This window comes from Salmo salar, chromosome 25 (assembly GCF_965601325.2).
Source record: "Salmo salar chromosome 25, fSalSal1, whole genome shotgun sequence".
NCBI lineage: Eukaryota > Metazoa > Chordata > Actinopteri > Salmoniformes > Salmonidae > Salmo > Salmo salar.
Window position 1 is genome coordinate 23609880 of NC_138315.1, and position 16842 is coordinate 23626721.

Genomic DNA, 16842 nt, shown 5'->3' on the forward strand with positions numbered 1-16842 from the left:
TAGGGGTGCCATTTGGGATGCAGACAAAATCACATCTAATTTATTGCAATTTTGTATGAGGCGATAGAAATCGTAAGGTCACTGGGATTGCGTGTGACACTGCCTGGGGGGAAATTGCCCCAAATTTAATCATTGGATTGTTGCGTCTCAATTAAAAACACACCCTTCCCTCCATCTCCCTCTCTCCCACTACCTTCCTGATGAATTAGTGGAAGGCAGACGTGGTTTAACTTTAAATGATTGGCTTTACTTTGATTAAATGATTGGCTCAGGCTACACAACATTCAACATTCAAGACATTTACAACATTCCACTGGAGAAATGATTCATTGATTGTGTTTCATGATGTTTGCTTGTTTGTTTGTGCTGTATGTACCATATACAGTATATCATCTTCCAGTTAAAATGAAAGTCTACTCTGGTGTCTTGGGGTGATTCCAGCTGTGTCTGTGGGTGGTAAGAATCTGCATGTGCTGGTAGCTGACTGTGTGTCTGTCTCTGCATGTCTGTCTGTCTGTCTGTCTGTGTGTTGTGTTGCAGTGATTCTCCCTGCGTCTGGCTTTGATAAGGACCAGCAATGCGGAGGTACGTGGATTGACAACCATCTACGTGTGTGCATGTATGATCGTTCGTGGGGGGGTTGGAGGTGGGGGGGTGTAGGGATAGAGCGAAAGAGTTAGTTGTGAAGGCTGCCACTACAGTGCCTTCAGAAAGTATTCATACCCTTTGACTTACTCCACATTTTGTTGTTACAGCCTGAATTCAAAATGGATTACATACATTTTTTTCCTCATCAATCTACACACAATACCCCATAATGACAACGTGAAAACATGTTTTTAGAAATGTTAGCAAATGTATTGCTAATTTACATATGTATTTTGTAGAAGCAGCTTTCGCAGCGATTACAGCTATGAGTCTTTCTAGGTAAGTCTTAGGGTTGTATCACATTTCAGGTAAGACCCAAATGTAGACTGTGTTGAAGTAACAAACAGGAGACAAAGGACTGTGAGACATGGATTTACATCTAGACACATGAAAAGTTGAAAGTATACAGAGGGTATGGGACAACAGAGGACGAACACCAGAGGGGCTAATGATTTTGGAGCAGGGGGGAAAGGTCTCAGCTTCGCGGGGCTATAGTGGCATGCCAGCACATCCGTCATAACATCCTTGGGTACCAGTCGGTATTGCGGAAGTGAAGTGGCCCGGGCCTTACTGAACCCCTCCTGGAGGTCCTGGTACTCCGCAGGAATGACGCAGAGGTTTGGGGCTATTTCCAAGCCCCCAGGAAGATGTCCCGGGGCAGGCAGAGATGATTTCAGGCAATGATCGTGGCAGAACGGGCTCCAGCCCATGATGGCACCAGTAGACCAGTCAAACGAGGGATTGTGTTGCTGGAGCCAAGAGAATCCCAAGACAACCAGAACCTGCGGACACTCAGTTAGCAGGAATTGGATCGTCTCGCTGTGGTTCCGACACTTGTAGGTTGATGGGGGTGGTATGGTGGGTGACCCGGCATATAGAGCGCCCGTCTAGCACTATAATATTCATGGGAATGGAGAGGGGTTGAGTGGGAATGTCCAGCTCGGACGCCAGGGTAACATTCATAAGACTCAAATCGTCCTCTGAGTTGATGAGTATCTGGTTGCCCCACAGCAGGGTGGCATGGAGAGGGGGGCGAGTAAGGGGAGAAGCAACATTATCCTTAAGACCCACCAGAATACTCATTCCTACCAATGTGCTAGGTCTCTTGAAGGGACAGGTAGCCACATAATGACCGACAGTCCCGCAATACAGATAACACTGGGTGTTAAGTCTGCGTACGGCTCGGGAAGAGGCAAATTGGCTGTCTTTGGAGGCTCTTGGAGGAACTCGGGTAAGCTCGGATCCTCTCGGGGACGAAGACGCCGGGGACTTCCGGAGTTCATCAGATGCAAGGTGGGATCCTTGAGTGAGCGATTGCGACCTTAATCAGACCTCTTCTCCCTCCTACTTTCCCGTAGCTGACCATCGATCCGGATGGTTAAAGCACTGAGTGAGTTGAGATCTGTCGGTAGTTCCCGGGCTGCAAGCTTGTCCTTGTACTTCCTCCGTTAATCCGCGCAGGAACATGTCGAACAGCACTTTCGGGTTCCAGGCACCCTACACTGCTAGCGTGCTGAAATCCACCGCATAGTCCGCCACACTGAGGGTGTCCTGCCAAAGCTGGAGTAACTTCCGAGCAGCCTCTCTCCCGGACACTGGAGCCTAAAACTTTTCTCACCTCCACCACGAATACCTCCAGACTGAGGCAGGCTGTGGATTGTTGCTCCCACACCACCATGGCCCAGGCAAGTGACCTCCCGGACATCAGCGTAGTAATGTAAGCTATCTTCGAGCTGTCCGAGGGGAACGAAGAAGGCTGCAGCTCAAAAATGAGGGAGCACTGGGAGAGAAAGGCCCGGCAGGTTCTGTGATCTCCATCGTAGCGCTCCGGGGGAGGTAAGCGGTGTTCCCGGGAAACCGGGGTGACAGCGCAGCTTACCAGGCGGGTTACTGAGGGGCTGGGAGGTTACCGTCGTGGTAGGCTGCCTAGTAGGCAACCCATGGAATTGCTCCAATGCTAGGTTGTGATGTTCGGCCACGTCCTGGACCCCTTCCATCAGACCGCAAGGCAACTCTTCCTGTCTACCAATGAAGGCCCCTTGGGAGGAGATGGCGTTGCAGAGCTGGTCCAAATCTGCTGGTCAGTCATGGCCAGTTCGTACTATCACGTTTCAGGTTAAACCCAAAGTAACAATGTTTATTACAGCAACAGGGGCAGGCAAACGACAGGTCAAGACAGGCAGAGGTCGATAATCCAGAGTAGTGGGGCAAAGGTACAGGACGGCAGGCAGACACAGGGTCAAGGCAGGCAGAGTGGTCAGGCAGGCGGGCTCAGAGTCAGGACAGGCAAGGGTCAAAACCAGGAAGACGAGAAAAAGAGAGACTGGGAAAAAACAGGAGCTGAGACAAAATGCTGGTTGACTTGAACAAACAAGACGAACTGCCAACAGACAGAGAACACAGGTATAAGTACCCAGGGGATAATGTTGAAGATGAGCGGCACCTGGAGGGGGGTGGAGACAAGCACAAGGACAGGTGAAACAGATCAGGGTGTGACAGGGTTGAATATTTTGCCGGTATTTAAAAAATGTTCCATCCAGAGAATAAATCACTTTTCTCCCGGGTTACCCGGGAAAACCAGAAGTGTCATTCAAAATGATTATAAAGCATATAAATATGTCTGGTATAACCTGATGCTACCTGAGCCTAATGAGCCATATACAGTATTAAATACATTTTATGAGCCAATACATAATGTGCAGTACATATATACTGCACATTATGCACAACAGAAAAACATAAACACCCATAGATGTAGCTAGCTATATGCTCTCTTGGTTAAATAAATGAAACTAGCTCCAGTAGGCTAATCTTTTTTAGTGTTAACTGTATTGCTGTATTGTATAATACTGTATTATATGGACTGGAATTATGCACATCATTCAAACCATGATAAAGCAGAAGAGAACATACGGTTCTGGTGCAGCACATGCGGCCAACAAAGTAGTATAGGCTAGTGAATTAGAAGAAGAGATGGCTGTCACTAGAGAAGGCTGTCACTTCTCTTAATGAAGGTTGAATGGTTATGGGTCTGAATAAATAACTGCTATAGCCAACCACCATTCACTCTTCTATTCACTCTTGTGTTTAACATTAAGCAAAAAAGAGCGTGCGTCCCTCTTCGAATAGTCTATTGGTATAAGAAATGCTAAAACAATAATGTCCAGCAAGCCATTCTAGTCTAGCTTTTCCTGCATGGGACTAAATTCAGTCCTCTGTAAACTGGTCATCTCTGTATACCCGTTGCAAGACCCACTGGTTGATGCTTATTTATAAAAATCTCTTAGGCCTCACTCCCCCCTATCTGAGAAATCTACTGCAGCCCTCATCCTCCACATACAACACCCGTTCTTCCAGTCAAATTCTGTTAAAGGTCCCCAAAGCACACACATCCTTGGGTCGCTCCTCTTTTCAGTTCGCTGTAGCTAGCGACTGGAACGAGCTGCAACAAACACTCAAACTGGACAGTTTTATCTCAATCTCTTCATTCAAAGACTCAATCATGGACAATCTTACTAACAATTGTGGCTGCTTTGTGTGATGTATTGTTGTCTCTACCTTCTTGCCCTTTGTGCTGTTATCTGTGCCCAATAACGTTTTATGCTGCTACCATGTTGTTGTTATGTGTTGCTACCATGCTGTGTTGTCATTTGTTGCTGCCTTAGGTCTCTCTTTATGTAGTGTTGTCTCTCTTTTTTTGATGTGTGTTTTGTCCTAAATTTATATTGTATTTATTTTTAATCCCAGGCCCCCGTCCCCGCAGGAGCCTTTTGCTTTTTGGTGGGCCATCATTGTAAATAAGAATATGTTCTTAACTGACTTGCCTAGTTAAATAAAGGTTAAATAAAAGTTAAATAAATAAAAACATTATTTGGAAAGGCACACACCTGTCTTTAAAAGGATCCACAGTTGACAGAGCAAAATCCAAGCTATGAGTTTGAAGGAATTGTCCGTAGAGCTCAGAGACAGGATTGTGCAGCATTGAATGTCCCCAAGAACACAGTGGCCTCAATCATTCTTAAATGGAAGACGTTTGGAACCACCAAGACTCTTCCTAGAGCTGGCCACCCGGCCAAACTGAGCAATCGGGAGAGAAGGGCCTTGGTCAGGGAGGTAAACAAGAACCCGATGGTCACTCTGACAGAGCTTCAGAGTTCCTCTGTGTAGATGGGAGAATCTTCCAAAAGGACAACCATCTCTGCAACACTCCACCAATCAGGCCTTTATGGTAGAGTGGCCCGACGGAAGCCACTCCTCATTAAAAGGCACATGACAGCCCGCTTGGAGTTTGCCAAAAGGCGCCAAAAGGACTCTCAGATCATGAGAAACAAGATTCTCTAATTTGATGACACCCAGATGGAACCTTTTGGCCTGAATGCCAAACATCACGTCTGGAGGAAACCTAACACCATCCCTACGGTGAAGCATGGTGGTGGCAGCATCATGCTGTGGGGATATTTTTCAGCGGCAGGGACTGGGAGACTAGTCAGGTTTGAGGGAAAGATGAACAGAGCAAAGTACAGAGAAACCCTTGATGAAAACCTGCTCCAGAGCGCTCAGGACCTCAGACTGGGGCGAAGGTTCACCTTCCAACAGGACACAAGACCCTAAGCACACAGTCAAGACAACGCAGGAGTGGCTTCGGGACAAGTCTCTGAATGTCCTTGAGTGGCCCAGCCAGTGCTTGGACTTGAACCCGATTTGAACATCTCTGGAGAGGCCTGAAAATAGCTGTGTAGCGACACTTCCCATCCAACCTGACAGAGCTTGAGAGGATCTGCAGAGAAGAATGGGAGAAACTCCCCAAATACAGGTGTGCCAAGCTTGTAGCGTCATACCCAAGAAGACTCGAGGCTGGAATCGCTGCCAAAGGTGCTTCAACAAAGTACTGAGTAAAGTGTCTAAATACTGATACTGATACACTAAATGTGATATTTCAGTTTTTCATTTTTAATAAATGTTTAATAAACATTTCTGAAAACCTGTTTTTGCTTTGTCATTATGGAGAATTGGGTGTAGATTAATGAGTACATTTAAAAAAAAAAAATCTATTTTAGAATAAGGCTGTAATGTAACAAAATGTGGAAAAAGTCAAGGGGTCTGAATACTCTCTGAATGCACTGTATATAGGGCTATAAATCAATCTAGAACAGGATTATCTATTGTAGAGGCAATTTGAATGGCGTTAATGGAGAGAGAAACGGACTGCGAGAGAGTGCCCGCATGTGCACTGATTTAAAACAACGATATTGGAGTGATAGCCTGTTTTAAAACTGCAGCTGCAAAAAAATATATATATCTTTACAATTAAAAAACAGGGTGACCCTCGAAAGCCAGATGGAGATGGGTAAATTAGACGCTCATTCTGGCTTTATGTTACTGTACCGTAGGCTATGCTGCAGAAAATGTAGGCCTACAGTACCTGTCACAAGAAAGAAAGTTACCATGATGAGATGATATTGTAGGTCTACATGCATTGAACTGCGCTCCATACTGAGGTGGGCTGTCTGTCCCCACCCTGAGCGTTGATGATTCATCATGCAGAGGCAGTAGAGAAGACAGATTTAGACATCACATATTATTTAACACTTCCATTTCACGCCGTGCTGTTCATATAAATAATTTATTATAATTTACCGGTTTCTCACTGTTATTTATCCCGGGTAAAGTGAGTCGTTTTGCGTGGTAAATCCCGGTAAATCTCGGTAACCGAGTTCCCGCCATTCAACCCTAGTAAAGTCTGTAAGAGCTTTCCACACACACCTGGATTGTGCAACATTTGCCTGTTATTCTTTTCAAAATTCTTAAAGTTCTGTCAAATTGATGTTGATCATTGCTAGACAACCATTCTCAGGTCTTGCCATAGATTTTCAAGTAAATCTTAGTCAAAACTGTAACTCGGCCACTTGTCTAGCACTGTCTTCTTGGTAAGCAACTCCAGTGTAGATTTGGCCTTGTGTTTTAGGTTATTGCCCTGCTGAAAGGTGAATACATCTCCCAGTGTCTGGTGGAAAGACAACTAGCTTTTTTTTATAGGATTTTGACTGTGCTCATAGCGCCATTCCGTTTCTTATTTATCCTGAAAAAAAAAACAGTCCTTAATGATTACAAGCATACCCATAACATGATGCAGCCACCACCATGCTTGAAAATATGGAGTGGTACTCAGTAATATCTTGTATTGGATTTGCCCTAAACATAACACTTTGTATTCAGGACCAAAGTTAATTGCTTTGCTACATTCTTTGCAGTATTACTTCAGGATGGGGGAGCTGCGAAAAAAGAGACGGCTAATACAGGACTCGTAAAGGCCCACTACTTTTGTGAAAAAATATGGCCATTAGAATGAGGTGTAGGTAGCCTGCTGGGAACGGTAATGGTTTGAAAAGGCTATGCCGCCACACCATTAGACAGTTTCCAGGAAGATGCCAGGGGATCTGAGAAGAGGGAGCTTGGTACCCTTCAATAAACCAACATTTTGCTAGCTTGGTCACCGATCTGTTTGTGCTGTCTTGCCAACTCCTGTGGCTATTGAATGACCATAGGAGTTGCTATTGAATGACCATAGGAGTTGGCAAGACAGCACAAACAGATTATCGACCAGGCTACTGAGGTAGAGTTTCCCCTGAATGAACCACCATTTTACTGAAATACAATACCTGATGGAGGACAGAAAGAGAGAAAACGACAGATTACAGGCACAGATAAGTGAACCAAACATCCTGACTGATCTCCTACCATCTGTCGGTTTTGTTGTGTCTTCCCAGCATTCACCTCGCTGCACCTGATAGCCACAGGCGTGTCCTGTTTCCTGGGGGCGGGCCTTCTGTCCTTTCTGGCCTACGTGTACAGCCAGCGCTTCCACAAGCCCTCCCAGGAGTCCGCCGTCATACACCCCACCACGCCCAACCACCTCAACTACAAGGGCAACACTACACCAAAGAACGAGAAGTACACGCCCATGGAGTTCAAGGTATTGTCACAGGTATTCAAGGATTGTCACACATGCAGACACGTGCTTGCATACCCACACCATGAAACCTCCATTTTCTGCGTAGCACAAAGATTAGGTAACACCAGTCATTCATTTGATTTTGACAGGAGATTCCATATGCATAGGTTTATTTCATTACATTAACTACTGTACAGGGGATGAGATATGGTGGGAGCTCAGAACATATATTTATTTCTCTTCACCTGGTTTCCTTACTCCACTTTCTGTTCAGAGTCTCATTCCTTATTAATGGCCCTCATTAGCCTGTTATAGCCATGGACTCCCACTGCTGTTTATAATGCTGGAACCAGCATCTTTTGAGGAATGTAAAACCTGTGTGTGCCTGTGAGTCACGGTCCGATCTCATCGATCTGTCCCACAATGGCATTGCCCTCCCTGCATGTGGCAGGGTTAGCCCTAGGACCGACGTTGTATCATGATCCACCTAGTATACATACTGGTGTTGCATATTATGCAGCAGGTAGCCTAGTGGTTAGAGCGTTGTGCTAGTAACCGAAAGGTTGCAAGATCGAATCCCCGAGCTGACAAGGTAAAAATCTGTCGTTCTGCCCCTGAACAAGGCAGTTCCACTGTTCCTAGGCCGTCATTGAAAATAAGAATTTGTTCTTAACTGACTTGCCTAGTTAAATAAAGGTAAAATAAAAAAATGGTATTTCCCCATAATTAGTCAAGTACTATGCTAGGATGCTCTTTATCTCAGGTGACGGTTGCTGCTTCTCAGGGCGAAACCTGATTGTTTTGAGCCACCAGCTGGCTGAGTGATGTGTTTGTGGCTGAGTGAGGCTGGGTCCTAATGTGTTGCTGAGTCTGGGTCCTCATGCTGGGCCCTAATTATGAGAGTCATACGATGAGAGCAGCTATGTCTCATTAGGTTAACGACCAGACCAGGCAGGTTTCATACTACAAGTAGTTAGCTAGCTATTTGCCTGGCATCCTTATGGATTTCTCTAAGTTTCACCATTGAGTGCAGCATTAACCAGGCTACCTAGCTAGAGCCACTGGCTCAACCTGAGAACTACTGCTGTTATTGTTGCTTTAGCCATCACATTATGCAGTTGTTTCTTCACAGGCCCTCACCACCCAACGTTGTTGTGCATTTCACTGATTCTGTAACCCATTTACAGAGCAGTGTTTGGCCTAGAGCTGTTAACATAAATGACATTACTCAGCAGCCCTCCGTAAAGTGTTCCCTTTGTCGGCGCTTTGTGGCGTCTAGCGTCCTGCCTCTAAAGTACAAGTGCATTAAATTAAGTGTGTCCCAAACGGGACCTAATTTCCTATATAGTGTACTCATTTCCTTATGGGCCCTAGTAGTGCACTATAAAGGGAATAGGGTGCCATTTGGGATACAAAGTAAATGTTTTTGTATTTTGTTTTTTGGAGGCGCCTACTGTAATTTATTCATGCCTCTCATATTTGTTCATTGATTACGCTTGATGTTTCGCTGCTAAATCATATTTGTTGAAGGGTTGTACCTTGCTTAGAAATCCACTTACAGTACCCAGCACTGTTGCCCACTTTTCAACCTGTAAGAGTCTAATATATTGATATTGCTCCTTTCTGAGTCGTTGGTAAACTAACCCATTTGTTACAGCACTGGTATAAAACTCTTATGTCACTGTTATAACACTGTTATGACTGTTTTCTCTACTCTTCCCACCTCACCCAGAAAAACACTTTACTGAACAGTACGTACCTTTTCAACTGATCAGTGTTTTTTGTCTAATTTTGTAGCCACTGTCACCTGTTATGACACTGTCTTCTCTCCTCCTCCAGACCCTGAACAAGAATAACCTGCTCCCAGATGAGAGGTCTAACTTCTACCCAACGCCCCTGCAGCAGACTAACATGTACACCACCACCTACTACCCCACAGCGCTGGGCAAATATGACTACAACAGGCCTGACTCCTCCCCTTCCCCCTGCAGGACCTATAACAACAGCTGAGACAGCCCCCCCCCATGGCCCCCGGCCCCGCCCACCCAGACTGAACTGAACTCCACCCCGATCACCATGGTGACAGAAGGCATGGTGACTGAACCCAACCTCTGACCTGGAACTCATTTTTGCTCCCCTCTCCTTTATCCCATGGTATCTCCCAAATGGTGGGGGGGGGAGTAAGGGTATACCTGGAACATACCATCAGCACTCTGTAGGGGTGCCGATGCCTCCAATAGACTCGCTAAGTAGAGCCAGGAATTTTATCATAGTTTGGGGTGTATTTTGGGGGGGGTGAGTACTGGACATCACAGTGTCAACGTAGTGCTTCGGTGGAGAGATAAATGATGAACTCTATAAGACACTATAAGCTACAGTATGGAGTTGGAGAACTACTTATCCCTGTGGAACTTGAGCGCCTTACTGTAGGTGGTGTGCTGCTATCCAGAGAGGCTAGAGACCTGGCCTTAGGAGAAAACTCAAATGGCCGCCACCTCTCTTCCCTGGTCTGTCTGGTCACCTCTATGATTGAGTCTCTTTTTTTTACTTAATTTCATTTTTACTCCCTTTTTCTCCCCAATTTTCAATCTTGTCTCATCGCTGCAACTCCCCAACGGGCTCGGGAGAGGCATGTGTCCTCCGAAACATGACCAGCCTAACCGCGCTCTTTAACACCACCGCCAGCTTAACCAGGAGGCCAGCCACACCAATGTGTCAGAGGAAACACTGTTCAACTGGCGAACAGCGTCAGCCTGCGGGAACCTGGCCCACGACAAGGAGTCGCTAGAGCGCGATGAGCCAAGTGAAGCCCCACCGACCAAACCCTCCCCTAACCCGGCTGACACTGGGCCAATTGTGCGCTGTCCTATGGGACTCCCGGGCCATGGCCGGTTGTGGCACAGCCCGGGAATGAACCTGGTCTGTAGTAACGCCTCTAGCACTGCGATGCAGTGACTTAGACCACTGCGCCACTTGGGAGGCCTATGAATGAATCTCAATGACACCAACATCCCCTCGGTCTGCAGCATCCATCCCCATGATAAACACCTAATTCTCCCAACAACAAAAGCAGTTACCCAGAACAACCCTACCAGCGCATATCATTGTGTCTGTCCTTCAGTATGGTGGATGCGAATCGGGAGGGAACAAAAAAAAGAACTCAATTAATTCAAGAGATGAAGAGATCAATATCAGTTCTATTGTGTTTGGAGGTGGATGGATGCACTCAGGTCACCTCGCCTCATCAAATGACACGAGGAGGACAAGTACCTGGGACTTCAGCTCTGCTGTGGCGCCATGTTTTTGGGTGGTACTATGGGACCATGGGAACAGAGGCACATCCAGGAATGGCAGCGTGTGATCTGTTATAGGAAAAGTGCCTACACTAGACCACATAGATACAGACATACTCACTGCTGGAGAGAATCTCTCTATCTGCTTATGTCCAAACAAGGCCCACACCTCAGGCTGGCTGTGTTATGTACTGTATCGGTATGTTCACAAAGGCAATGTTTCCCAGGGAATGATCTGAACATGGGCTACAGAGATGAGGTGTCTGACTGAAATACAGTTGGAATCATCCAGCTTTGGGTATACAATAGAGAGGATCATGTGGGGTCAAATTTGACTTTCTATTACTTGTTTTTTATGCTGATATAAAGACTTTTGGAAGGAATTCCCTTGGTTCTAGAATGGACTGGATGTATTCTACTGAGTACTATACCTACCTACCTACCGCTCAGTGGTCATATTAAATATGGCTGCAACCGAATTTCTATGATATCATACAAGGTGGGATAAAAAGATAGTAGTGGGGCATTTTTTATGAGGGAGGTTATTTGTTTTGATGTTCAAGAGAGCAGTAAGATAGGAGGAAATGTTTTATTTCACAAATAAGGGATGGCTGATTCACTTTTGAGTTTCTCATCAGTTTCACACCACAACATAAAAAAAATCACAGCAGCTTAGTAGCCAATATGTGTCTGACAAATGAAAGGAGAATTTTGCTTTATTACAACCACGTCTTTATTTCTGATGGCATGTTATAGAAGGTTCCAGACCTTTTTGTTGTTGAAATTTCACTTGTTTTTGAGGAACATACCCCCCAACCAGCGAGTCACAACCTCATCCTCATTGTGCAGTACGGGAGCTCTGAAAAAACATGAACAAATGCTCCAAAAACACTCAAATCCTTTTAGAAACGAAAAACCTTCAGTATAGTGATGCAGGTCTTTAGATGTTGTACACATGAAATTGTGTCATTCCGAACTTTATCCTCAACATTATATTCCATGTTTTGCAACTCTAGCTGTTTCCCCTATCCAGCTGTTCCATTCTCCTAGTAGCCTGCTGCTAAAATGGATGGAGAGGTATCATTTGAGTCGCAACAAAATGGAATATAACGTTGCGCATAAAGTTCTGAATGACACAATTTCATGTGTACAACATCTAAAGACCTGCATCACTATACTGAGAGGGTTTCTGTTTGACAAAAATATTTTTGGAGCATTTGTTCATGTTTTTTCAGAGCCCCCTGCACAACAAGGATGAGGAAATGACTTGCTGGTTGTGGTAAGTTCATTTAAAAAAAGTGAAATTGCAAAATAAGTGTCTGGACCCTTGTATAATACTTGTATAATGATAAAATAGAGATTTGGTTGTAAAAACACACACTTTTCTCCTTTAAGATTTTACAAAAATAAAATAATGTAGAAGCAAATATTCAGTCTGACTGTAGCGAATATCAATGTGTCCCTCTCTTTGCAATGCTAAATCATGCTTAGAAATGCTTTGGTATGAGATTATTGTTTTGTGTGTGTGCGTGTGTGTTTGCGTGTGTGCGCACACATGTTTGCGTGTGTGTATGTTTGCTTGCTTCGTATGTGTATGCCTGTGAGGGTGAATGAGGAGAGGAACAGACAACTGTATATATTTTGTACAATGTAAATGTAATTCTTTCTTACATATGACTGTGTATATAATGGGATCTGTAAAGGGGTATGTGCATTTTTTCCACACATTATGATGATAGCACTCCTAATGTTCCACTGGGTTTCTATATGTTCCATGTATAAGATGATAATCATTGTAAGTTAACGAGAGCTGCGCAGTTCTCATAAGGAAACACTATTTATAGTGAAGCTTGGATCATAAAGGGCATTTCAGAAACAGAACTGAGCTATATTTTATTATTATGCCCGCTGTTAAAATGAATGCTAATTTAGCAGCAATGCTTTCAGTTCCACCCATAGAAATGGTATGATTCTATTCTATCATTCTAATTCTATAGTTCCGTTATATGCACGAGAGCTCTATCTGTACATAAGAGACAGCCTTCGATCTGCAGAGCATTAATGACATCTAAAGGTTAGTATAATGTAAATGTATATTGTTGTATAGCTAACACTGTTTAAAAAATAAAAAAGCCTTAGTTGTAAAAGAAAAAGTGCAGCAGCTATGTACTCACCAACCATGGGGTTTGTAAGGGGATAGAGTTTGTCAATGTGACTGGTTGACTACGGTCTGGACAACTTCTCCAGCTGTTTTGTAACTTTCTATAGATGTACAGTTTGTCCAGATCCTATGTAGTATCTTAATCCCCGTTTATACCTGGTGCTAACATACATGCCTTGTCCTGATTGTGTCCACATCCTGATTGTGCCAACATATGCAGACAGGTATAGAAGAAACATTATGATCTGATTGTGATCAGATCTTACTGACCACCTCCGGAGGTAGTCAGGGACTCATTCTGTCTGGATGTCTCACAAGTCTCTGGACAGTGAAACCATTTAAATTATAATTATATTGCCTTCTAAAATAATTGATGTGTCTTAAAATAAATAAATAAATATTATTTTGAAAGAAATCCATCAAATAATTTTCATACAGTGAGGGACCATGAAATCTGGTCACAGTGCGGACACGGTGGATGAATAAGGCTGCGTTTAGACAGACAGCCCGATACGGATTTAGTTTTTTTACAAAAATGTTCACCAGGTATAAATAAGGCTTTAGAGTAACAAAGACAGCCTGTCCTTTTAGAAGCACTCCTGCCATTTTAATACAAAATCAATGTCACCACAACAGTTTAAAAAACAAACATTTTAAGTGAACAAGACACAGAAAATGGTGAGTAGTGTATAGTAACAGTATTACGATAGTCCATTGACTAGATCAAAGTAATTCAGCTGTTTAGAGGATTTACAGCAACCCCTCCACCCAGTGGTTTTCCTTTTCCCCACTTGCCTGACCCACATTTTTTGGTTTGTGATTGGCTCCCCCTAAATGATGACACACTTTGATTGGCTTCCCCTGGCCCTGTAGTAATTTTTGATTGGGCAAGCTGGATGTCACAATGTGAATCTTTGTCCCCTGATTGGCTCGGTGCCCTTCTATGCAACTGACCTGGTGGTACTATTAGATATGTGATGTAGACTGTAATCACTGCCTTTTAGACACTGTGAATTTTTTGGTACTCTATATTTTTGTATATTGTACATTATAAAGGGTAATAAACCTTGATGCCAACATGACGTGTGTTTGTGTGAACTCCATCATTCCATCACATCACTCCAATGCCTCCGCAAATTATGCTATACTGTATGTACAGGTATCACCTGAAATTGACAACACATCATCCCACATCATTTTATACCTAAACTTCCCTCACGCTGAAAGTATCCATATACTGTACGTAGCCTACAGTACTGTGCATGGCAGGGCTGAAATTAATCTGACAAGTCAGAAACCCCCACCCCACTCAGGTACCGTGCTTCCTCCTCATTTGGCTGGGGTGCTGCCCTGGCTGTACATCTCCATTACCCAGAGAAGCTTAGGACTAATGAGAGTGCCTTTATTGATGAATGCAGCAATTGCATTAATCACCTCATCTGCTGAGCTGACCCACAGGCATGGACATGATGGAGTGTGATCATGGTGTGATGGGAAAGCTGGCTCACAGCCAGGGGGTCCCTATCCATCTATAGTAGTCTCGTCCTATAGGCAAATACTGCTGAGTATTGCCCTATAGGGATGATTGGTGTGTGAGGTAACTATCCATCAGATGATGTAATGAGAGTTAGAGTAGAAATGAAGAGGACTAGACAGGACACCAATGCTGAAAAAGAGGTGACCCTCTCTCTCCACTCTGGTTTTTAATGATCTATGTCACCATGGGAGTCCATCCTCCTCCTGTACCCCTCAGTGTCCTCTGGGCTACAGAGCTGCAAGTTAGTACAAAGAGTCCCCAGTTCCGCTGCTAACACATGACTATGCTTATTGGCTCCAGTGCTTTAGAATTAGTGTCAGCATAAGTGTGCCACGGCCCTCTGATGTACATTACATCATGACCAGTGGCCTTTGAAAAACATGGATCTTAAGGACTGTCCTGGTTATTGGCTCCAGTGCTTTACCATTAGCTTAGCATCAGTGCGTCTGTCTTATGTACATTACAACATCACCAGTGGGCCTAGTGGATCTTAGATGCTCTAGTTCTCTCTGTTGATGTTTATCAAGTGGAGGGCCATTGTTGATTGTGTTGAAGTATTGCTTCCCCAGAGGGAGGATTAAGAGTGGGATGCAGAGACAGACGTGTTTGTGTGTTTACATGACAGAGAAGATCACACAGAACCACATCTCTGAGCCAGACGATGGCTCTCATCGCAACGTCTGTGGGTTCTGGATCGTGTCGTCGTGTTCAGTGGCCAGTCACACACACTCACACACACTCACAAAAGCTCAGATCTCCATCCTCTGAGAAATACTGGGAAATTGTTTGATTTGACGCATCAGCTTACAATTAATCCACCAGCCAACTCTTCTCTGAAGTGAACGATGGAACTTTGCCTGAAATTAACTCAAAGGGACTTTATGGCATTTGAAATCTAATTAAAGAGTCTAGATTCTACTGAGTTAGTGTCTTGAACAACAATTATAAGGTCCATCTACAGATTTGTAGACATTTGTGTTTTGACACTTTCAAACTGACCATTTCAGTGATCTGTCTTTATAAAAAGTCAGCAAATTTGAATCAGAGGCAAGTTTCAGTGTTTACTCTGCTAATCAACAACCTTTGTCAAATCAGGTAGAGCTCAGTGCAGTTGACCAGTGGACAACGCTGGAACTATGGTTGAGGCAAGGGTTATGGTTGAACTGGGATGTGGACATGAAAATTAAGCGGAGCCAGTTCAGAAAGGAAACTTGAGGGCCCCGCCTCAGCTGACGCACCAATTAGAGGGTAGTATCAAACACGCCTACCAATCCCACCCGATAATGGCGCCGGAGGAGATGGCAGCAGTTTTACGGTCCCCTAACCAATTGTGCTATTGTGTGTGTTTTTTCGCATTATTTGTAACTTATTTTGTACATTATGTTTCTGTCACCGTCTCTTATGACCAGAAAGAGCTTCTCGATATCAGGACAGTGATTACTCACCTCGTACTGGAAGAAGTTTTTGTTTAATGAGTCGGACGCGAAGAATATACTTCAGACACCCGACAAGGCCCTCATCCCTGTCAACTACGATCATATATTATTATTTTTTTTAATTCTTCATCATCATTTTTTTTTCTCACCAATTTCGTGGTATCCAATTGGTAGTTACAGTCTCGTCTCATTGCTGGATCTCACGTACGGATTCGGGAGAGGCAAAGGTCGAGAGCCGTGCATCCTCCAAAACAATCCAACCAAGCCGCACGGCTTCTTGACACAATGCCCACTTAACCCGGAACACCTGACGACCATGTCAGCGTGCAATGCGCCCGGCCCGCCACAGGAGTTGCTAGTGCGCGATGGGACAAGGACATCCCTCTGGCCAAACCCTCCCCTAACCTGGACGATGCTGGGCCAATTGTGCGCTGCCCCATGGGTCTCCCGGACACGGCCGGCTGCGACAGAGCCTGGACTCGAACACAGAATCTCTAGTGGCACAGCTAGCACTGCGATGCAGTGCCTTAGACCACTGCGCCACTCGGGAGGCTACAATCATGTAAATCCTACCAACGGGCCATTAAAAAGTGTAATATCTTATGTTTCACTGAGTCGTGGCTGAACGACGACATGGATAACATACAGGTTTTTTACGCTCTATCGGCAGGATAGAACAGCCGCCTTTGGTAAGACAAGGAGAGGCAGTCTATGTATATTTGTAAACAACAACTGGTGCACGAAATCGAATGAAGTCTCGAGGTTTTGCTCGCCTGAGGTAGAGTATCTCATGATAAGCTGTAGACCACACTGCT

General features: G+C 44.5%; 1 protein-coding gene across 3 annotated transcripts in view; it reads left to right on the forward strand.

The window, feature by feature from the left end:
- The window catches only part of LOC106586418 (semaphorin-5B), a 199172-nt gene extending 185036 nt beyond the window's left edge, over positions 1-14136 (forward strand). The window contains exons 21-23 of one of the 3 annotated variants that reach the window (XM_045707609.2): positions 541-585; positions 7416-7633; positions 9440-14136. In XM_045707609.2, the coding sequence (XP_045563565.1) occupies positions 541-585; positions 7416-7633; positions 9440-9610 (434 nt within the window). In that variant the 3' untranslated portion in view covers positions 9611-14136. The remainder of the gene's footprint in view (positions 1-540; positions 586-7415; positions 7634-9439) is intronic. The other 2 variants (XM_045707610.2, XM_045707612.2) reach the window with 2 other exon arrangements.
- Positions 14137-16842: the final 2706 nt, after the last annotated feature.